This window comes from Harpia harpyja, chromosome 15 (genome assembly GCF_026419915.1).
Source record: "Harpia harpyja isolate bHarHar1 chromosome 15, bHarHar1 primary haplotype, whole genome shotgun sequence".
Taxonomy (NCBI): Eukaryota; Metazoa; Chordata; class Aves; order Accipitriformes; family Accipitridae; genus Harpia; species Harpia harpyja.
Window position 1 is genome coordinate 10,172,437 of NC_068954.1, and position 23,893 is coordinate 10,196,329.

General features: G+C 36.7%; 1 protein-coding gene across 1 annotated transcript in view; it reads left to right on the forward strand.

Annotated features, from left to right (window-relative positions):
- The window catches only part of APOB (apolipoprotein B), a 38,035-nt gene extending 15,948 nt beyond the window's left edge, over positions 1 to 22,087 (forward strand). Inside the window, exons 18-29 of the mRNA XM_052809773.1 lie at positions 570 to 781; positions 1,333 to 1,515; positions 1,731 to 1,852; positions 2,478 to 2,688; positions 3,953 to 4,128; positions 4,269 to 4,456; positions 4,721 to 4,866; positions 7,215 to 7,591; positions 8,563 to 16,143; positions 16,945 to 17,059; positions 17,896 to 18,079; positions 19,193 to 22,087. Coding sequence (XP_052665733.1) covers positions 570 to 781; positions 1,333 to 1,515; positions 1,731 to 1,852; positions 2,478 to 2,688; positions 3,953 to 4,128; positions 4,269 to 4,456; positions 4,721 to 4,866; positions 7,215 to 7,591; positions 8,563 to 16,143; positions 16,945 to 17,059; positions 17,896 to 18,079; positions 19,193 to 21,019 — 11,322 coding nt within the window. The 3' untranslated portion in view covers positions 21,020 to 22,087. The remainder of the gene's footprint in view (positions 1 to 569; positions 782 to 1,332; positions 1,516 to 1,730; positions 1,853 to 2,477; positions 2,689 to 3,952; positions 4,129 to 4,268; positions 4,457 to 4,720; positions 4,867 to 7,214; positions 7,592 to 8,562; positions 16,144 to 16,944; positions 17,060 to 17,895; positions 18,080 to 19,192) is intronic.
- Positions 22,088 to 23,893: the final 1,806 nt, after the last annotated feature.

Genomic DNA, 23,893 nt, shown 5'->3' on the forward strand with positions numbered 1-23,893 from the left:
TTTTAATTTTCCATCATGTACATGATTTAAGTAAAAATAAAAATTAAAGTCCTCAAATTTAGTACTGGATGCCTTCTAGTTACCTTTGGAACCTTTTCCAGAATTTTGCATTCTGTCCCTTGTTTCTGTAATGGCCAAACCAAAAGCTTGAAAATAAGCTGTTTTCTATTTAGAGAAATTAAAATCTTGGATCCAGTTCTTTTTTGTCAAATAATTTGCTCATTGTTTTTGAAAATTACTGGGTTTCTTACAATGGAAAACTGGCTCTTCTCTTCAGATTTAAAAATACATGCAAGTAGCTTCATGTACAAAATCTTTCTGAAGCATGAGTATTTTTACATTAAAATAGGTAAGGTTCCTTGGTATTATCATCTTGCTGTATTTGTTACATTACAGTTACCACTTACATGTTCCCTCTGCTTATGTAACTTGGGAATCAAATTTTTTTAATAGCAAAATCAATTATATAAGCCTACCTCTAGATTTATCAAGAGTATTACACTTGTTTAATAAAACCAGTAAGAAGTGTATTGGGCAAATAAATATACCATTTTGTTTTTATTAAATAGATGCAAGCAGAACTCATTGCTAAACCTTCAGTAGCAATTGAGTTTGTAACACACCTGGGAATAAACATGCCTGAATTTGCTAGAAGTGGCGTGGAGATGAATTCTAATATATTCCATGAGTCTGGAATTGAAGCACATGTTAGTATGAAAGCTGGACAGCTGAAATTCAGCATTCCTGCTCCGAAGACTCCAACAAAGCTCTTCAGTATCAGGTAATGAGAACTGAATGAGAACTTCTGAGGCTATGTTCTTCCCTTCTCTTCTTCATTTTTATTGTGATGGAATTGAGAGGCTAGGGCAGGCATGGAGAAATTTTCAGTTCAGAAAAATCCCAGACATTGTAAAACTGGGATAACTTCTTTTGCAAGATAAGCAAATAGCCCAGAAAAGTGGCAACTGGGAGTCATGGCTTGCAGATTCTTTAATTTGTCACTATTTGCTGAAATTTTCAGCAAGACTCTTACCATTTCTATTATTTTGTTTTCTTTCACATAAAATTATTATAATAGCAATGCCTATTTTTAGATTGAATTTAAATAAACTACTTGCTTTAATTTTAGAGAGGGTAAATGGCTCAATACACAGAATTGTAATTACCAATAATAATACTTATAATAATAAACCACTTGATCATTTAACCACCAAATGTTATTTCATTAAGCCCCTACCTTAATAAGTGATTTTTATTCAGAAAATAACCTTGTTAATAGGACAATGTCTGAACACCTGTCCTGGGAATAAATGGCTCACTTTTCTGTTCCAGCAACACACTACATTTGGTGTCTGCAGCCAAAACTGAAGAGATTCCACCTCTGATCGAGAACCGAGAAACCTGGACTTCTTGCAAGCCTTTCATTGCTGGTCTAAATTTCTGCACCAAATTATTGTACTCTAATGCCAGTGCCACAGAGGCAGCTCCATATTATCCCTTGACTGGAGAATCCAGGTAAGTCATATCAGCTTTAACTATGTTATTTTGTGTTAACTCTTAGGGCTTAGTATCTACAGTACCCTCTCACATAACACTTACCTTTAAAAATCTTTAAAAACAAACTAGCATGAGCAGCTCAGAAAGAGAGCTATTGAGAACTGTATGATTTCTTCTGTTTGTGGTCATGGACAAATTGTTATTTACAAGACATTTGTTTACTTCTTCTTTAGATTCGAAGTTGAAATGGTGTCCACAGGCAAAGTGAAGGAATACTCTGCAACTGCAAACTATGACCTGCAGAGAGAGAGAAATGACCTGATAGACACCTTAAAGTTTGCTGTCCAGACAGAAGGTAAGAGCCTGAAAAATCAATATGGTTTAGCTCAGTTTTGAACTGTGTCATTTAATGGGAAGAAGATTTATATGAATAAATCATAATAGAATTCTTTACAGTATAAAATAGAATAGCATTTTCACACCCAAACAGGCCAACACTTTAATGCCATTTCATGTATGTGATCCCAGTGCAAGATTTTCATGATCAGAGGCTGATTTTGTATCCCAAAATTGCTTCCCCATGATTTAAATAAAAGTGTGATGTTGGTAAATGGAAGCAAGGAAGAGGAGAAGTTAATGGGTTCTATATAAGCAAGAGAAAAATACCATTTCTGATGACATACGGAAGTAAACGATACAAATTGAGAAGAACTGTATAAACAGCAAATTTTCAAAGGGAGAATCTGTGGGATGGCAAGTTTACGTAATAAAAGTAGTGACGGGATTAGTGGATAAACCCATGGTGTGTTTAGAAGATGAGGAGAAAAAAGATGACCCAGTTTCTGATTCAGACTCATCAAAGGTTGCATTAGAACCTCAGGGTAATATAGCTTCCAGTTGATCCTTTTTTATTCTTCTTTTAAGAAAAGTCCAAACAGATTCCATAGTTGCTAATAACCAAAGTACATTATATTTTCCAGGTGTAAAGCAGCATGAGGCCACATTGACCTTCAGGTACAACAGGGACAGAAAGATTTTGACCAGTGATGTCCACATTCCAGATGTTGATGTTGACTTTGGTACAAACTTCAGAATTACTGATGAATCCGTTCCTGGGAAGAAAGCATATATCTTTGTCTTAGACTTTAACAACAAGAAGATTTCTGAAGTTACTCTTACTGGCCAGATAAGGTAATTCAGAAAACCACTTGGACTTTTACAGATACCTTTGAATAAGATAGCTACAGGTTTTATTGAAGGTAGAAAATTTTATCCCATTTTGGAGAAATTGCTTATATAGAGAGACATAAAAACTTGTCGTTCAAACCCTCCTTAAAAACCCTTCAAGTATTTTATTTGTAATCCATCATGTATACATCAAATAAATACATCTAACACACCAACTGATCTTTCCTACTATATGGATATATATAATTTGTATTACAAGTTCCTTGACCTAGTTCTTCCATGTTTGCACACACATGACTACAGGAATGACATTGTACTAGTGTTATTGCAGGTGTGACAGTCCAAGGATATAAACAAGGCAAGGTTTGTTCAGACGGGTATTATCTTTTACTGGATATGTTTGGCTCTAAAAAAAAGTTATTACATCTCCCCATGAAGAAATCTAATGGCACTCAATAAGCAAAAAAACCAAAAATAACTGAGAGCTTCCTGTAAAAATTCCCACGCTTCACGATGAGAATATTTCCGGGAACATCTACAGGGGAGCTAACAAAAATGTTCAGCCTGCCAGGGTTTCTAAAATTATCTGCCTCACAAACCCATAGTGAAATGAGCTGATCACATTCTTTAATAAACCTCAATCTTCCATGGAATTCTGTGATCTTGATGGTGCCCCGGGGAGTCTTTGTCTTTGCTGTTCATGCAGAATTGCCTCTGATATCAGTGGGAGCTTTGGACAGATGTCAGGGACCTCAATTCCCTTTCATTTGCACTAACATAATATTAGCAGTTTGCTCAAGTCAACAAAGTTACAGAGATATAAAATAAATGTGAATAAAGGAAAATGAAGCCCAGTGGCATAATATATTTTGTCAAGTGTTTTTTTTCTATGTGATTCATGGCCACAGTCTGTATCCATAGTAGAGAATTCAGCTTGAGTAAGGAGTTCAGAATTTGGTTCAGGTACTTTATCAAGACAGGTACATATTTCCATCCATTTCAGTATTATGAAATTAATACGGAATTATTATTGTGTGTATCTGCGTAGTAGCATTATAATAATTTACCATAGATTTCCCAAAGTAACTAGCAGAAGCAGAAAACATTCACTGAATTGGAACAGAGTTTACAAGTTTGATTCAATCTATTTTTTTATAACACCTATTATGCCTTTACGATAATTTTAAATGCTGAAATTGCTCCTGAAACATAAGTGAAAAAGTAAAGTGAAATGTTTTTTATTCACATTTACTTTTTGCTTTCACAGATATGCTGGAATGGAAGAGGCAATGTTAAGAGGCACTATTTCTATTCCTCGCCTGCAAACCGAACTTAGAACCGAAGCATTGGTTAATTATTCACCAACCAAAGGATATCTTCAGATGAGCTCAGCTGCAACAACTCACGGAAACTCAATTTCAGAAAGAGTTCTTCTCAGATATGGTAGGGGCAAAAACATGATCCACGTGTACAACCTATAAATTTAAACATCTTGTTACATTAGTTTATGGTATAGGTATATCCCTAAATAGAATAAGAATATTACTAATTTTACCCTTTTCTTTTAAATTTATGATTTTCAGATTCAGAGAAAGTTGAGCTAGAGTGGAATTCAGGTGCCAGTGCTGCTGTGAAAAAAATGTCTTCTGGCTTCCCAGTGGACTTTTCAGATTACCCAAAAACTTTAGAGAAGCATGCCAATGAACTGCTGGATCAGAAAGTGGCTCATACAGATATGACACTGCGACATATTGTGTCACAATTTATCGTGGTATGTTTCAACCTACAGAAGATATTACAGCTTGACCACATAGCCCTGGTGAATTCTTGCCTCCCCCATAGAAGCCAAAATGGGAACTACTTGTAAAAGCACTCATCAGATTGAATAAGATGTATATTTCCAACTTGATCAAATCAGTCACCTTATCAGATGCCTAGGGCTCAGTATATGGATAGTTACAATGGCTTTCAGATAACTTACTGCGAAGTCCTAAAACTTGTTATTTACTTTGAAAAACTTGACTCCTCATTGCAGGCAACCAACACCTGGCTGCAAAAGGCATCAAAAGGTGTCCCGTATGCCCAGACTCTGCAAGACAAACTAAGTGGACTGCAGGAACTGAACATTCAGAAAATTAACCTGCCTGTTATTACCATTCCTGAAGAACTTTTCCTGAAAAGGTAGGGAGATAAATTAGGACAGTCACACAGGAAACTGAAAATAGATATTTGTTCATATTTTTGTGCTATTTTATTTTACTTTGTTTTATAGAACAGTGTGGAATTGCTGTAAGCATTAGCATAAAATTGGAATTGTAACAAAGAGTTTTAAGACCAGAGAGATGAAATTATATGGAGGAAATGATGCACATCTTTAATACAGATTGGACTTTACAGCAGTCACTCCTGCAGTATATGAATATATCCTGAAGTATTCTGTTATATAGTAATGAGAACTGAACAAAAATACAGCGTTCAACAATATTTAAGCCACAGAACTAATGAAGCCAGGTTTCCCATAGATTTGTGTCCTACATCCTTACAGACCCTTTGTCTTTGGCCACAACCCTAATATCTCTACTTTTTCCTGTGCAGTCTTATCGGACAGTTCTTCCCATTCCCCTACACATACTGGTTGACCTCCACCAATATAGTACCCTGACCTCTTCCCATGTCTGACTCCGTCTGTCACTTGCTCAGAGGCAACACATGCCATGGTTGCACACATATGGACTGGATGCTTGCACGAGTTTGGGCCTATCATCTCCTCCACCTAATAGGGAACAGAATTTGCATGAATGTAATTACCCTTGAGGCATTTACCCTTCTGTCAAATTTGATAGAAATCATCCAATGTGTTAAAAATTTCTAAAAAGTAGGGTTTGACAAACAAAAAGAGAGACTAGAAGGCAGATGAATAGTATATTTCTTCTGTTTCTAGGAAATTAGACTGTAAGTCAGCCAGAGTGGATCTAGACTTTAAAATGCCCATGCACCTGCTAGGATTTGCTCTCCTTACAGTTCCTAGCACATGCGGTTCTTGCCATTTAGTGTTCATATCACATTGCTGCTCTGCCTATGCATAAGAATTCAAGGAACTTGTTGCTTGGTAGTATCTTCAGAATATACCCACAGCTACCACAGTGATAAATAGAAACATGTCTGTATAGTTTTCCCATAAGCTAGGGAAATATTGATGGCTGAAATGAATGTAAAGGACAACAGAATTTAGTGTAAGATTGGATTACAAAAACAGATGGAGAACAGTCTTGCATTTTGTCTCTCTTAGCATTGTTTTTCCATGTACTATCTTTCACTGTGGTAATATGAAACTATGTTAACGACACACATCTCTATTGCTTCTATTGTGTTCCTAAGCTAAGTAGAAGCAAGGAAAAAACTGCTTTTTCTCCCATTTTCTTATCAGCAGTGCACATTACAATAATAATAATAGGAACTTCTACTGCTCTGTGATGTTGCTTTTTTAAGCATTTGATATAAAGGAACAAACTTCAAAAATGTTTCCTTAATTTTCATCTTAGGATGTAGCTCTAAGTGTAAAAAAGAAGATTTTGTAATATAAAAGACCAGTTAGGCAAAGAAAAGCATCTTTGCCAGCTTATTGTTCATGTACAAATTAAGGCCAAGTTTCCTCCTGTTTTGCCTTTTCGTAATTACACTTTTTCCCCACAAGCTTTTCAGCTGACGATCCATTTTTTCCAGTCCTAGCTCCTGGTCAAATGGTTAGATTTTTATTTATTTTCATTCAGAATAAAATAAATGCTGAATATTTGGATGAAACTTTTGAAACGCTTATCATCAGAAAGATAAATTCTTTATAATTTAGGTTCTTACAACTTCTAATGCTAATAAGACTTTTCATGCATTTCTGTAAGAATACATCGCTTTTTTTAAGAACATAATTGCCTTTTTCTGGTACTTAGCATGCCACATTGCACAAATGCAGCAGTGTTTTTGGAGGACTTTTTTCCTATATGTCAGCTATTTTCATTCAAATTCCTTCATTTTGAGGATCATTTTCATGCCAATACATCTTTTCATTAATGTTCATAAAGCAGATTTGGATTCTCAGAGTAGAAAATCAAATGCAAGATTCATAACAGTTGTGTATTTATCCCCTTGAATGACACTGTCCACCTGTGAGCTAAAGTTAGTTAAGCTCTGAACAAAGAATCAAGAACCTTTGAATTCTAGTGCAAGGTCTTACAGAAAGAATGTGTTTCGGCACTACTTGACCTATGAGTCTCCCTGATTATGAAATAAGGGGGAAAAAAACATCGACAGAATTCACTGATACTGAAAGTGCTTTCAGTAAATTCTGATAGATGAGCGCTTAAAAGATGCTGGTAGTAATAGATGATCATTACATTTATCTCTAAACCTAAAGTCAGGACATTGATATAAGCATATAAGTAAGCTCAGTATCATGGGAATAGTAGAAATCATGGAAATTTCTGTATATGCTTCATGGACTTGCAGTTTCTAATAGAGTCACTTTTATTTTCTAGTGAAGGCCGGATCAGATACATTTTAAATAAAAACAGTTTTCTAATTAATATCCGGCTGCCATTTGGTGGAAGATCATCCCATGACATAAGGGTGCCACAGACGGTTAAAACACCTCCTCTGGTAATGGAGTCAGTGGGAATAAGCGTGCCATCTCAGGAGTACAGAATCCCGACATTTACTGTTCCAGAATCCTATCCTCTTCATGTGCCTTTACTTGGCACTTTTGAGGTCTCTGCTAATGTGTACAGCAACTATTACAACTGGACAGCAGCGTATACTTTGGCTAATACCACCACAGAGAAAGCATCCGGCATAAGAACTACTTACACCACAAATGCTGATTCAGTTTTTGAGCTACTTTCCTACAGTGTGAAAGGTAAGAATGTGTGCTAAATACTGCAATGTTGGCAAAACTATTTTAATGACTTTATTTTCCATGTATCAGGTACAGCGCATTCATTTTCCTGTTGCTTATTTAAAGAAAGGTGTATAATCTCAAATCACTTTCTCTTTGTTTTTAAAGATATTATGTGAGTGTGTTTATTCAAGCACTAAAGGTGAAGTCAGTTTAATTCAATAAAGACTCTTAAGGTCCGTATTTCCCTAGATATTACCTACTGAAGAAAAAGTCCTTCAAAACTGAAGGCATGATCCTACAAATACTTGAGTATCTGACAAGTCAAGTGTTTTCAAAATCAGGTGTGCAGGTGTACATGTAGGTATGCCCACAGTTTATTTCTTGCTCTATTTTTATATATAGATAGATGTATTTTTTTTTTATCATTTATATATGTCCATATACTGCCATAACTAGATTGCAGTTATCTCAGACTCAGACTGGATAGGTCTTAAGACATGTATTTTTAAGTTAGTTCCTCTAAAATTGCAGTTTGAGTTCCCAAATTGCAAAAGGACAAGCTAACTTCAGTCTTTAATAAACTCACCACTATAAATGAAGCATGATAAAGAAAACATTAAAAAACAGGAAAGTTAAATATGGGTTATTCTTGAGAGTCCATCGTCTTAATTTAAGTTTAAATAATGACATAACTTCATGTTGTTTCACACAATTATATTTAGTAGAGTAGTGTAGAGGTTTAGTAGAGTAGTGTAGAGGTTTAATTTATTCATAGTGCAAAACTTTAGCCTGAAATATCAAAATAATAATAATTTTTACAGAAATATTCAGGATTTACCAAAACATTTTGTCCTTTAAAGCAAAATGTTATAATAACAGTAATTGCAATTCAAGCAGCAACATAAAAGCTTAGTGGCATCAGGCAAAGTCTTAAAGACAAAAAGGTATAAATTACACCAGTATCTTTTGTCTCCTTTTTCCTATTTCAGGTTCTGGAGAAGCATCATATAACAGAAATGGATTCACCTGTGCATATGAAAATCACCTGAAGCACAGACTTTTAACATCAGTTTTTAAGTTGGCCAGGACAAAGAGTTATGAACCTAGTCCAGTTGCAAACTACACCATATCACTTATGGCATCCAGTACTCTGGGTCCTCAGCTTTCGTTTTCTGGTGATATTGTTTCTGAAAGGACAAATAACGTGAAAATCAATAACGTCAAGATGGAAGGGCAGCTGGAAGTGGCTTCTGTCTTTGCAAGAAGCATTTACACTCTATCAAGCTCATACAATGAAAAGAGACGGGTTTTAGAAGGAAAATCAAATCTGAAGTTGGATTCTTCTTACCTTCAGGCTATCAATCAGATATCTGGCAGATACACTGATGATTTATTTTCCATCACTTCAGTCTCTGATGTACAAAGCGGACTATTAAAGAACACAGCTTCACTGAAGTATGAAAACAGCCAGCTGAAAATGACATCTGAAACAAATGGGAGGTATCGACATATTGCAGGTGTCAATAAGCTTGAATTAATTTTGTCAAAGAAGATGGCAGCACTTCGATCTGAGTACCAAGCCACTTACAAGCAAACCCAGTGTTATGCCTTGTTTGCAGGTTCTCTCAATTCCCAGGATCTTGTTTTCAACACTGATATCTCTATGACTGATCAAAGGAATCGAGCTGCACATAAGTCATCACTCAATGTAAATCAGTACGGTCTAGCCAGCAGCGCAACTACAAATGTGCAGTTTAGTCCATTGACAATGCAGAGTGAAATGAATGCCAAACTTGATACTGCTGGAGGCTCCATGTCACTATCCTCTTCTGGGCGCTGTGGTAAAAATAATGCAAAATTCAATCTAGGTGGAAGAGTGAGCCTAACAGAAGTAACACTGGGAAGTGAATATCAGAGTACAGTTCTGGGTATGGACAACAAACATGTTTTAAACTTCAGAGTTAATAGAGAAGGACTCAAGTTTTCAAATAATTTGCAAGGATCGTTCAAAGAGATTAAGTTGGAGTACACAAATGACTTGAATATTCCTGGCTTATCCTTAACATTTGCTTCGAAGTTAGACAACAGCTTCAGCTTTGACAAGTTCCACAAGCATGTTTTTGACCTACAACTGCAACCTAGCTCACTTACAGCTAAACTGAGCAATAATGTTAAATACACTAAAACAGAAGTTTCCAACAAAGCAGAACTGCTTTTCGAGCCTCTGAAGCTGAACTTGGGTGGCAATGTCAGAGGAGCCTATGGAGCAGATGAAATAAGGCATACCTACACCATTACATATGCTGATCTAGCTGCAAACTTTAAAACAGATACAGTCGCAAATGTTCAAGGCACAGCAGTGAGTCACAGAGTTAATCTGAATGTGGCAGGACTTGCTTCCTCAGTTACTATGAACACAAACTGTGATTCCAAATCTCTCCGTTTCAGCAATGCTGTGCGTTCCACTATGGTCCCATTTGCTATCAGTGCTGACATACATACCAATGGTAATGGAAAGCTGATTGCTATGGGTGAACACACAGGTGACCTTTACAGCAAATTCTTGTTTAAAGCAGAGCCTCTTGCTTTCACTTTCTCCCATGATTACAGAGGATCTACCAGTCATAACTTGAAATCTAGAGGAAGATACACCACCCTGCTTGATAACAAAGTTCATATGCTTTTTACTCCATCAGAGCAGTCAAGTGCTTGGAAATTGAAAAGTCAGCTAAACAATAATGTATATTCACAAGATCTCAGTGCTTACAATGATGCAGAAAAGACTGGTGTGGAACTTAGTGGAAGAGCTTTAGCAGATCTCTCTGTAATGGACACATCAGTCATACTACCATTCACATCTGAAGAAGTTAATTTAATTGATGTATTGGACCTCAGGGGCAGTGTGTCAGAGCCTCAAGAATTCAGCATCTCTGGCTCTGTGAAGTATGACAAAAACAAAGATATGCATGTTATTAACCTACCATTCTTGGAACATTTGCCAGTTTACTTTGAACAAATCAGAGGCATCATTCTATCCACACTGCAGGCTATACAAAGTTACCTGAAGAACATTAACATAGAACAACATATGAGAAAATACAAGGCAACTTTGGATAAACTGCCACAGCACATTAATGATTACATCGACAAATTAGATATGAAAGGCAGAGTTAGCAGCATGAAAAATAATTTGATTGCTTTCACAAAGGACTACAGAATAACATCTGATGATCTCCAAATTATGCTGGAAAAATACATGGACAATCTTCAAGAAATACTGTCTCAGCTGCAGGTCTATCTGATACAAATTGAGCAATACATCAAAGATCATTATGAACAGTATGACTTTAAAGCACTTATTGCACAGCTTCTTGACCAAATAGTTGAAACAATGACAGCTCTAGATAACAAATATAAGATAAGAACGACTGTAGTTGACACTATTCAAAAATTGCAATTTTTTTTTCAGCAGTATTATCCTAGCAAAATTGGAAGCAGCACTTTGGCTTGGATTAAAAATGTAGATGATGAGTACAGGGTTACAGCTAGGATACAGGAAAACCTAGAACAACTCAAGATTCAGATTCAGAATATCGATGTCAGACGCATTGCAGAAAATTTGAAACAGCAGATTAAAATGTTTGATGCAAAAGAAGTTTTAGAAAAATTGAAGCATTCATTACCAATTGAAAAAATTAATGAAGTTCTTGAACAAATCAAAGACTTTATTCTAAATTGGATGGAGGAGTATGAAGTGTCTGAGAAGATTAGCACTTTCCGAGGTCATATGCACAAACTGATTGTAAAATATGAAATTGATAAGCAGGTATATTTTTTAATGGACAGAATGATAGAACTGCTTAACCAATACAGAATAAAAGAAACTATCCAGAAACTGGCCATCTACCTGAAAAGTATTGATGTGAAGTCATGCTTTGATAAAGTTGTTGCTTTTACTGATGATGCTGTCAAGAAAGTGCAAACCTTTGATTATGAAATGATGATTAAGGAAGTCAACAAGTTCCTTGACATGGTTATTAAAAAGCTCAAGTCTTTTGACTATAACCAGTTTGTTGATGACACAAATAACAAAATCCGAGAAGTGACCCAGAAAATAAATGAGGAACTCAGAAATCTAGAACTTCCACAGAAAGCAGAAGCACTGAAACAGTATATGAGAGATTTTAGAGCTGTGATTTCAAAATGTATGGAACAACTAAGGGACACCAAGCTTGCTGCAATAATTAATTGGTTCAAGGAGCTCATAAACTCAACAACGTTTGCTAATCTGAAAGCCAAGGTAAATGAACATCTGGAAGACCTGCGAGAGAGGATTTCTGAAATGGATATTTCTCAAGAATTCCAGTGGTATCTTCAGAAGATAAGCCAGTTCTACAATTCTGTTGTCACATACATTTCTGACCAGTGGAACATAGCTTTTAAGAAAATCCTTGCTTTGGCTGAAGAGTATGATCTAAAAAATTGGGCTGAAAATTTAAACCAGTTTGTTGAAACAGGATTTAAAGTCCCTGAAATCAGTACTGTTATAGTCACTGTACCTGCCTTTGAGGTTAGTCTCCGAAGTCTTCGGGAAGCAACATTTCGAACACTAGCCTTCATTGTTCCACTGACTGATCTGCATATCCCCTCCTATGAGATAAATATTAAGAGACTAAAGGACATGAAAATCCCAATGAAGTTTACTACCCCAGAATTTACAGTTCTAAATACCTTTAAAGTTCCTTCCTATACAATTGACTTGAATGAGATTAAACTTCAGATTGTGAGAACGATAGACAAACTCATGTCTGCTGAATTTCAGTTGCCAGCAATTGATTTGTATTTTAAAGATCTGAAGATGAGAGATATGCCTTTTTCCGACATTTCTTTCCCAGAAATACAAATGCCTCAGTTTCAAATACCAGAATTATTGGTTCCAAAGCTAAATCTAAATGAGCTCCAGATTCCTAACATGATGATACCAGAGTTCCAGCTTCCACATATCCCACATACTGTGACTGTCCCTACATTTGGCAAATTGTCTGGTGCTTTCAGAGTCACCTCTCCATTCTTTACACTCTCCACACAAGCTGAGGTTCATAATACTACAACATCTGCAAACAGTCCAGAATTTGTGACCTCCCTTTCAGCTCAAACAACGTCCAAATTAGACTTCCTAGTTTTTAGTGTTATTGCAGATTCACGTCTCTTGGCCCCTGAGATGAAGCAGCTGAACCTTAAAAATTCCATGAAGGTCAACCACAGGTTCCTTAAAGTTGATCACACCAATGAAGTGGTATTTTTAGGGACTTCGGTAGAAGGTGAAGCTGAAACTCGAGCAAACTTACATACAACGAAAAATTCAATAGAACTACAGAATAATTTAATGGTCAAGCTGCAAAGAAAAATTTGGATGCAGAGTGGAACGGCATATTCCCACAGACTGAATATTCCACAAGCTGATTTCTCCAGCCAGGCTGATCTGGTCAATAATATGACAACAGAGGTAGAAGCAGGACATGTATCATTTACCACCACTGGTAAAGGAAACTGGAAATGGGCTTCTCCTAATTTCTCCGATGAAGGCACTCATGATTCGCATGCCACTTTCAGGGTGGAGGGCCCAATTATTACATTTTCTGCCAACAACAGAATAAATGATAAGTACCTGAAAGTCAACCAAGCTATGAGATATGAATGTGGTTTCCTAAATTATGCAACACTTCAGATTCAGTCTGAAATTGAGTCACAGCGTGTGGGACGTAGTGTTCTGAATGTAAAAGGCACAGGACAGCTTGGAGGAATGAAAGTAGAATTAACAGGCTCTCACAATGCTCGACTCAATGGACGGATTACTGGAACTGTAAATAATGAGGTTTCCTTCTTGGCACAACCTTTTGAAGTTCGTCTATTAACAAACAATGATGGAAATGTGAAAATCAGTTTCCCAATGAGACTGACTGGCAAAATTGACTTCCTGAATAACTATGGTTTTGCACTCAGTTCCTCTGTTCAGCAGGTCAGCTGGCAAGCTACTGGCAGGTTCAATCAGTACAGATATTCCCATAATATGTCTGCTGGCAACAATGATGACAGAATTGAAGCTCATGTTGAAATGAATGGAGATGCCAACCTGGACTTCCTAAGTATTCCTCTAACCACTCCTCAACTTCAGATTCCCTACACTGGAATCAAAACTCCTCAGCTAAAAGATTATTCACTGTGGGAACAGATAGGCCTGAAGGATTTACTGAAGACAACAAGACAATCCTTTGATTTAAATTTGAATGCTCGGTATGAGAAAAACAAAGACATGCATGTAATCCCACTTCCTTTAGCAACAGTGCATGAAGCACTTAATAAATACATAATTTTCTTCAACAAGTATTTTGAGAGAGGAAGAAACACTGCTTTAGATTTTCTCACAAAGTCATATAATGAAGCAAAAACAAAATTTGACAAATACAAAATACAAACATCACTGAACAAACTACCACGGACCTTCAGGATTCCAGGATATACCATTCCAATTGTGAATATTGAGGTTTCTCCTTTTACTGCTGAGATGCCAGCCTTTGGGTACATGCTCCCAAAAGAAATAAGCACAACAGGATTCACAGTCCCATTTATTGGCTTTTCAGTACCATCTTACACACTAGTCTTACCTTCTCTGGAGCTTCCAGTCCTTCATGTCCCACAGGATCTACGCACTCTCAAGCTTCCTAGATTCAGAATCAACAGCCCGTCAAACCACATCCTAATTCCTGCCATGGGAAACATTACTTATGACTTCTCATTTAAATCCAGTGTGATCACTTTAACTGCAAATGCCGGGCTGTTCAATCAGTCAGATATTGCTGGGCAACTCAGTGTCTTATCCTCTTCTGTCATTGATGCACTGCAATTTAAGCTGGATGGTTCAACAAGTTTGACAAGAAAAAGGGGGTTGAAGCTGGCCACAGCATTGTCCCTGAGTAATAACAAATTTCTAGGAGGAAATCATGACAGCACTATTAGTCTCACAAAGAGGAACATGGAAGCTTCAGTGGCAACAAATGCAGAAATCAACACACCAGTTTTAAAAATGAATTTCACCCAAGAACTTTCTGGAAATACTAAGTCTAAACCCACTCTTTCCTCAGGGCTAAAATTAATGTATGATTTTAATACTCCTAAATATGGCACCAGTGCTAAGGGAGGAATTGCTCACAAACTTGCTTTAGAGAGCCTTACATCTTACATATCAGTAGAAACTTCTACAAATGGGGATATTGATGGAGTATTTTACACTGGAAATGCATTTTCTGGAAGTCTAGACCATGAGGCAAACACCTATCTGAATGCTAATGGAGCTCGGTCATCTCTCAAGCTTGAGGCCCACTCCAAAGCAGATGGACTCTGGAACAGTGAATTGAAAGAAATACTTGCAGCTGAAGCATCTACCCGTCATGTTTATGCAGTCTGGGAGCACAGTGGGAAGAACCATGCACGATATACACCTCTTTTTACAACAACGGGGGCTCAAAGATGCAAAGCAACCTTAGAGCTGGCTCCTTGGCGTATATCGGCAGATCTTCAGATTCAAGCCACTCAGCCAAATTCCTTCCTGGACACAGCCTCAGTTAATCAAGTTATCGTAGTGAAAATCAGTACTGCAAACCAGAAAGTTGGCTGGAAGGGTGAAGGCCAAATTCAGTCATTATCTCTCAGTCATGATATGCAGTTATCAAATGAAAAATCAAAGGCAAAGTTTGATATTTCTGGATCTTTAGAAGGATACATGGACTTCCTCAAAAACATACGGTGTCCCATTGCTGAGAAGAGCTTATGGGATATCTTGAAGTTGGACGTCACTACCAGTACTGACAGAAAACAATACTTAAATGGTTCAGCATCCCTCGTGTACACAAAGAGTGATGATGGTTACTTTTTCCCCATACCTGTGAATAAGCTGACCGATGGCTTCACTTTCAGTATTCCTGAGTTACACCTAAAGGCTCCAAGCCCTGTTCTCAGTACTCCAGAGTTCAGAGTTCCTTTCACGACTCTCCAGGTCCCAGCATACACCATTGACTTGCGCAACATAAAAATTCCACAGACATTAAACACAATGCCATTTGATGTCAATTTACCCACACTGCCAAAACTAAGATTCCCCAAAGTGGATGTAGGAGCCAATTATATTACATTAGAAGAATATAAAATACCATATTTTGAGGTGACAGTACCTGAATACCAAATAACTGTGTCTCAATTCACTCTTCCAAAAAGTATTTCTCTTGGCAGTTTCCATGTAGATCTAGATGAAGTAGCTAATAAGATTGCAGATTTTGATCTGCCTACAATTACAATTCCTGAACAGAAAATTGAGATCCCCCCTCTCAAAATATCCTTGCCTGCTGGAATTTACATCCCATCATTTGGTGCCTTGACTGGATCTTTCAAAGTTGCTTCCCCTTTGTACAATGTCACCTGGAGAACAGACTTAACAAACAAAAAGGACTCTTTCGAACAGTCCATTGACTCTACCTGCAGCTCAACATTGCAGTTCCTGGAATATGACTTGAATGGTAAGACATTAAAATTCTGTATGCCACAATTTTGGGGAAAATATTGTATACCGGGTTTTTTCAGATTTTTTTTTTCAGGACTTTGTATATGAAGGTGTTGCTGTCTATTTAGCATTGACATTAGATTATACTTCTTTGTCATCAGCAGCATTTTTTCATAAATTATTATCAGAGTCTCAGGTAGTCACCCTGAAGGCTAATGACTAGATATATGTATCACTAATGTCATACTGTGAAAAAAAGGGAAAAGTTCTCTTTTCTGTATAACAGTTTCTTACTTTAAATTGTGAACCTAACATTCCCCCCTTACTTACAATAATACATGTAAAAGAGACAAGGCAGGCTGACTTTTTATCTGATTCAGTTCAGATAAAGAAATACCTATCTTTTTCCTTAGGAACTCATCATATTTGATTTCAAAAATTATTTCAGCTCAGAAAACTCCAGAGTCCCATATAGCATCGAGTTCTAGGCTTTATAATAATACTAAAAATATACATCAGAATAAAATCCTAAACTCTCAGGAAATTAGAATCCTCATTTATGATCTGCATGAATGCAAAATGTTATATCCATGTTGTTCTAAATATAGAGAAAAATTTAGTTTTAAAATACTCCGGTTGAACAAATATTTTCATTTCTTTCTATTTGGGGCATTATGGGCATTCAGTTTCTTGATGCATAATTTTACATACTACTGAAACACCCCACAACTGGCCATCTAACATACAACTGGATATGTATTTTGTATTGTTTGCTGGTAACTTCTGGAAATACACACATGTGAAATCTTTCTCACAGTTGTTTCAAACTACAAATATGAAGAAGGCATGTTTGTTATGAAGACAACTGGCAGCTTTTCACATCGTGACATGAGCGCGAACTACAAGGAAGATCTTACTGTTTGGGGAATTAGGTAAAGATTTGCTCTAATTATATAATTTATAATAGACAAAATTGCCAATGATGTATTGTTGCTTTGATCTCTAATGCTCCTGAGTGCTTTGCTGTAATTAATAATAACATATGTAGCTACCCTGTCATGATTATTGGCTGTGCCTTTTTCCCTCTCGAGATAGCTGGAAAGCTGTTCCCTCTCAGCATTTCTAGAATAGCTTTTCTCAGCAGCCCCATTTCAGAAAACTGCTGAGATATAAACACAGTATTTTATAACCAGAGCAGTTCTAGATCCAACCATCAACATAGTTTGTTGGGTTTTTTTCACTGGATCCCTCTGTCACCACAAGCCATCAAAGAGTAATTTCTATTTACAAGTACCGGTACTAGGGATTACAGAGTTGACCTTCTAACTGCCTGTTTTGATCTGCAAGTGTTGTGCTGATATATGCAAAGGACAGAGTCTGTGAAGGCAAGTACAAATGCAGATAAAAAATACTGCCTATACTTGTGTTGATGGAAAAAATTGCAGTCAGCTTGTAGAAGTCTGTAGAAAGCTGACAGGGGTACAGCTACAGGTTTTGTTTTGCTGCCCTAAGTTAATGAGAATTCTCAACAGAGCTCAATATAGTTTTATCTAAAACAGGACAATTGGAGTGATGTGAAGTTTTGAATGTGTTAGGCTAAATCCTAAGAAATGTGGATAGTAAAACCCTACATTTTCTTTCAATGACAAAGGCATTGTTTACATACATATATATATATAAAATAATAGGTGGTATTGTATTTAGACACGCTGCATTGGGCTTGTGCTTTGTGCATTCCTTCATAGCTGTGTATTCACTGTTGTTGTAGAGTCATGGACAACACTGCATCACTAGACATCATCAGCCCAACTTTTACAGACATTCATATGCGTTATCAAGAGACTGATAGGAGCTTATCCGGCTCAGTATCTTCACCCTCTGCTGGGACCTTGGGCTATGTCATTGAAATGGACACTGATATTTTCACAGCAAAAGTTTACTACCGAACTCGGGTAAGCTTGGTATAAGCAATAAAAAGCAAAAAGGTTGGGTGGGGTCAGAGGAAAAGTTCCCTTTTAAAGTTTGTGTATGTTTATGTTAAGACATGAGTTAACCACCCTTTGTCCAAGGAAAAAGTATATTATTAGTCATTAAAGTTTTTGTTTCTTACACTGGCTTTTCCAATACTAAAAGTAGCATCTGTGTGAAGAGGCTGTTTCAGCTCCTCCACACAGTTAATTTTGCCCTCTCCTATGATCAAGAAGACAACACCCACTGAAACTGAAGAAAGTACAAAGCCAGTTTTAGATAAGCCACCCATCAGGTTTAATGTATACCCATCAGGCTACTTATAATTACTACAAAAGTGGCCATTATAGGAATCAGGAAAGTGGAAGAAGTCAGACCATCTGTAGAGTGTCTTTTTTAATCCATTAATATATCAGAATACATTATGAGAATTAAAAACCTTACTAGATTTCCTAACAAAACATGCTATTATTATTGGCATGCTACAACAATTTCAAACTTAAAATCTTACCTTCCAAAATTATATACTAATTTAGAAATCACAAGTAACTCATAATTCACTATTAACTACTGAAAACTGGACAACTTGTTTATGTAAATAGATTCTCATTCGAGGATCTTTGATACTCTGAGTAACTCTCTAAATTGTCTCATCGATTTAAATGATTACAAAATTAAATCCTCTAATATTTTCATATGAAGAAAATGCTTTTTGAAATAATTTTAAATGATTTCAAGAATGAGTAGAAGGCTCATCTTCCCAAGTAATTCACATGCCTTATGAGACATGATAGGCATTTAATACAAAGGAAGGAAAAATCTTATTTGCAGTCAAATTTTAAAAAACACCAGACTAAGTTATGTTCTGGTCCTGCTGTTTGAAGAGGCACAAAGTAGCTTGATACAATATAGTTTCTTCCAAAATAACGTTTTAAGATGACAGAAAACAAAGACTAGACAAAAAATTGTAGTGTATTTGTCCTAATATATAATAAAATTAAAGATGCAAAATGAGAATGTTGAAATACACTCATAAATAATACTGGATTTGTTTTATATACAAGCTACCTTTTTCTTATCCTGTTCTATATTTTCAGTCTGCTCCTCAGAAGGACATTGACATATTAAAAAGTGAGATATCCTTCAAGAAACCTGACCTAATTCAAATGAAATTCAACTGGAAAGAAGATGCTGCCAAAGACCTGCTGTTGGGTGTACAAGAAAAAGTACCTAAAATGACAAATTCAGTCTATAGGTATGTTAATCGGTATCATAAGGAGCATATGGGACTGGAAATCAGTGCTGCCACCTTAAAGATGAAGAACATCATGCAGAATAATGCTGACAAAGCATACACATTGGCAGTTAAACAGATAGATCAAATAGATGCTCAGCTTCGCACAGCTGCCAATGAGGCCTCTGGCAAATATCAGGAGATGAAGGTCAAAGCTAAACAACTGTATCAAAAAGCAGCAGATCAAGCTGAACAGTTTGACTATCAAAGAATAAAAGCAAAGCTTTTGGATGCTACAATTGACATAATAGAAGAGTATCACAAGAGAATAAAACACTTAATTGACTCAGCCATTGAATTCCTGAAGACCACAAAATTCCAGGTCCCTGGGGTGTCCGAAAAGTACACTGGTGAAGAAATATACCTTATGACCACAGAGAAGGTAGCAAAAAATGCTGATTTATGCCTTTCAAAACTTCAGGAGTACTTTGATGCATTGATTGCAGCTATCAATGAGATGGAAGTCAGAGTTCCTGCTTCTGAAACAATTCTTAGAGGTCGTAATGTACTTGATGAAATTAAAGAAATGCTGAAACATTTGCAGGAAAAAATCAGGCAGACATTTGCTACTCTGCAGGAAGCTGACTTTGCAGAAAGGCTTAAGCAACTGAAACAAGTAGTGCAACAAGTTTTTCAGAAGGTGGAAGAAATGATTAGAAGCTTGCAATCCAAAAATTTTGAAGACATCAAAGTCCAAATGCAACAGCTGTACAAAGATGCAATGGCTTCAGACAATGCACAGAAACTGAGATCCTTGGCAGAAGATGTTAAAAAATACATTTCTCAGCTTAAAGATTTTAGCCAGAAGACATTCCAGGACCTTTCAGAAAAGCTGCGCCAGCTGCTCCTCTATGTAAAGGCATTGCGGGAGGAATATTTTGATCCAACTACACTTGGATGGTCAGTGAAATACTATGAGGTGGAAGACAAGGTACTAGGATGGCTGAAGAATCTAATAGATACACTAGTGATTTGGCACAATGAGTATGTTGGAGATCTTGCTGACTCGGTTACACGCCTGACAGACCAAGTAAGAGAATTGGTGGAAAACTACAGCCAGGAATATTATGACCTTATAACTGATGTTGAAGGAAAAGGAAAACAGAAGGTCATGGAGCTCTCATCTGCTGCTCAGGAAAAAATCCGATATTGGTCTGCAGCTGCTAAGAGGAAAATCAATGAACTTAACAAGCAAGTCAAAGAAAAACTCCAGGAGATCTATGGGCAGCTTAGTCATTCCCAAGAAAAGCTAATCAGTGAGGCCAAAAGGTTAATTGATCTAACTATAGAAAATTACTCTGCATTCCTACAATATATCTCAGAGCTTCTTCGTTGGTTTGAGCAAGTAACAGCTGAGAGCATAAAGCCGTATATCGCTGTTCGTCAAGGAGAGCTTAGAATAGATGTGCCCAAGCCATTTGACTGGCAGTCCATTTACCAAATGCCCCAAAAAAGCAGAGAGGCACTCAGAAAAAAAGTGGAACTAACACGCACACTGATTCAGCAAGGCATTGAGCAAGGCTCCAGGAAATGGGAAGAAATGCAAAGGTTCATTGATGAACAACTTGCCACTGAACAACTGAGTCTTCAGCAGATTATGGAAAATATACAGCAGCGCATGAAGACCTGAATGGACATGCAGAAGAGAAGTAATAAGTTTGTATCACAATGTATTTAAAAATAACAGCAATCAGCATACTGGAGCTTCAGGTAGATACTGTTTGAATCCGAATTTGTAAGTGAAAACTGAATAATCTACACTAGGTTATTTTAATAAGCTTAATAAGCCAATAAATGAGTTCTTTAGTACATTTTTGTGTCATTCATTACAGCTACTTTTACTTGGACCATAGGGCTTAATCCAACAATTGTCAAGGTCAATGGGAAGTCTTTGCTTTGATTTCACTGTATGTTGGATCAAGCCAATAATGTGCAATACATATTGTAAATAGTCACAAAAGCTAAGGAATACAAAGAATAAACAGGGTTTAAGATAAAGGTCACATTCATAAGCCAGTTGAAGAACAACTTGGAAACACATCTATTTCCCAGCATAGAAACACCTTCAAAGTTTGGGAGAAAAAGAAAAAAAGAACATGTACAAAAATATGAAGAAAAAAATTAATTAATTCTGGAAATAACATCAAAAGGTGAAAAAGAATATAAAAATATAAACATATATAGAAATCTGACTCCTGGAAAACTGTAGATAATAATACCAATGTTCTGTTAAGAAAAATAAATCTACGCATGTATCAGTTTTCAGAAAACTATGCCAAGAATTTTAGATGTGTTTTCTTTCTTCTGGCTAATTTACAATTCAGAAATACAGGGTTTTCTTACCTGTTTCCCCATGATATTTCTGTTTTCACATCAAATTGTTTAACTTTTACTTATCACGAGTTTAGTTAACTGTCAAAGTTTCACTGACATCACTGTATATGATAGGAGTCAAAAAGCTTTCCCTGCAGTCTCCTAGGCTGAAGCCTAGACCTCATTTAAATGAATTCGCAATTTAAAGGTGAATTTAAATAATGTTGAAGAATTCACTCACAAAATAGGACTACTTTGAGTGGAAAATGTGTGGACCTGTTACGGTTTATTTTCAGCTGTTGGAATACTACATAGTTAGTCCTTGAGAAGGCATGCTTAGGCTGAAAAAATGTTGCCTTTTTGACAATAAACTCTTTAACAAACACCACTAGAAATTTTGTGTGCATGTCTGTTTTGATACAATCAGTTCACTCTGTAATATGGCTGTTGCTTGTTCATTAATGGGAAAACAGAGAGTCTGGTTTCATCCCATGGTATGATTGGTTACATACATGAAGCAATGGAGCACCAGTTTACAAATTCCCAAATAAGTTTTGTGGCAGCAGATACATACTACAGCACAGAGCAGCACCACGTAAAAATGCTAGCTCAGGTCCTGGAAACGGGAGAGTCCAGGGCCCATGTTGAGTTTATGCAGCAATAACGCTCCCATCTCCACAGCTGGTCTATACCCATCTAGCCAGATCTCAGAGCAAGTTGGGCTATACAACTTTGATATCGCTATTGCCAGATAATATTATTACCCAAGTAAGTCTGCTAGTAATGATTTTTATCAGATGAGCTACATTAATCCCAAAATTAGAATCCAACAAGCACAGTAGTATACGCACATCTATCTAGCTGTCAGCAGAGTAGGCATCTCTTAGAAAGTAAGGTAAATCCTTTTTCTCTTTAGAGCTTTTCAGCCATCACAAATATAGCAATAATTCTCAGATAAAGAGATGGAGTAATCCCCTGTGAACTGTAAAATGAGGAGTTTTCATTCTGAATAGAACTAATCTGCATATGTCACCCTGCCCGGGGGAACCAGAGGTATAAAAATCCCTGTTTACATGTCCTACTGAGTATCCCAGTAAATAAAGATGTTGGCTGCAGAGCCCTTTCACCTTCATTCACAAGGAAACTGAAGCCTGTGGGTCATCTGATCTTTATTTGATGTCAGATTGCACAACTTGTTTCCCTGAATTTCACAAATGTTTAAGCACAACCAGATTTCTCAGACACTGTCTGATTCTTGCTTCCCTTCATCATGACAAATAGCCCTGTGAAACAAAGGACAATAGAAGAAATTATAAAAGTTATGGGAGAAGAGAGATTTAAAGTTTTGTTTTCTTTTGTTTTCCCCCTCATGGCTATTTATTTCTGTCCATCACCCATAGCTCTTGGGAGGGTTATAAATTCTAAAAAAGGATTTACTTATAAGGAATGGGTTAACTGAATAATAAATATGCCAAATAGCATAAATACTGGCTGTCTTTGGCAAGAGTGAAGCTTCCCAAGAGCAAACACAATAGTTTGCACACTAAACTGTGGTTAGAGGTTAGAGGAGATTTCCAAGTCTCATAGCAGCATTGCCGCCAATTGGATTAAAGCTCTCAATCCTGTAATCGATGTGACAGCCATCTTGCAGTCATCCCACAGTTGGTTTTGGGAGGGCCTGGAAACAGAATATTGCGCTCAAAAATGAGATCTTGCTGGAACTGAGCTGTTGTTAAATCCCCACACCAGAGGGGTTATCTCAAGCACCCCTTTGAAACTCTGGCAATGTTTTGACACAGGAAGGGGTTGTGTTTGTTTCATGTGTGCACAGGTACGTCCCACAAGCACGTACAACCAGGTGTAGCTTTGATTTCCATGACTTTTCCTGTTGTTTGTTTGTTGGGTTCATTTTTCTTTCAGGTTCTAGCAAATTTTAGCCTTATTTTCCATATAATATGTTACAGAAATGTAGACAAACCCACAATTATTCAAATTATGCTGCAATTCATTCCACTTATGAAACGTTTACAATATAATAATTTGAAATACTATTGGTTCTATTTTGGCCTCTTTTTCAGTCTAGTTTATATAACAAGAAATATTATATTTCATTAAATTGAATTGTGTGGGAGATAACAGGGAATCAGCAACTATCTGGGGCTCAGTGACACTGTTTCTTTTTTTTTTTTTT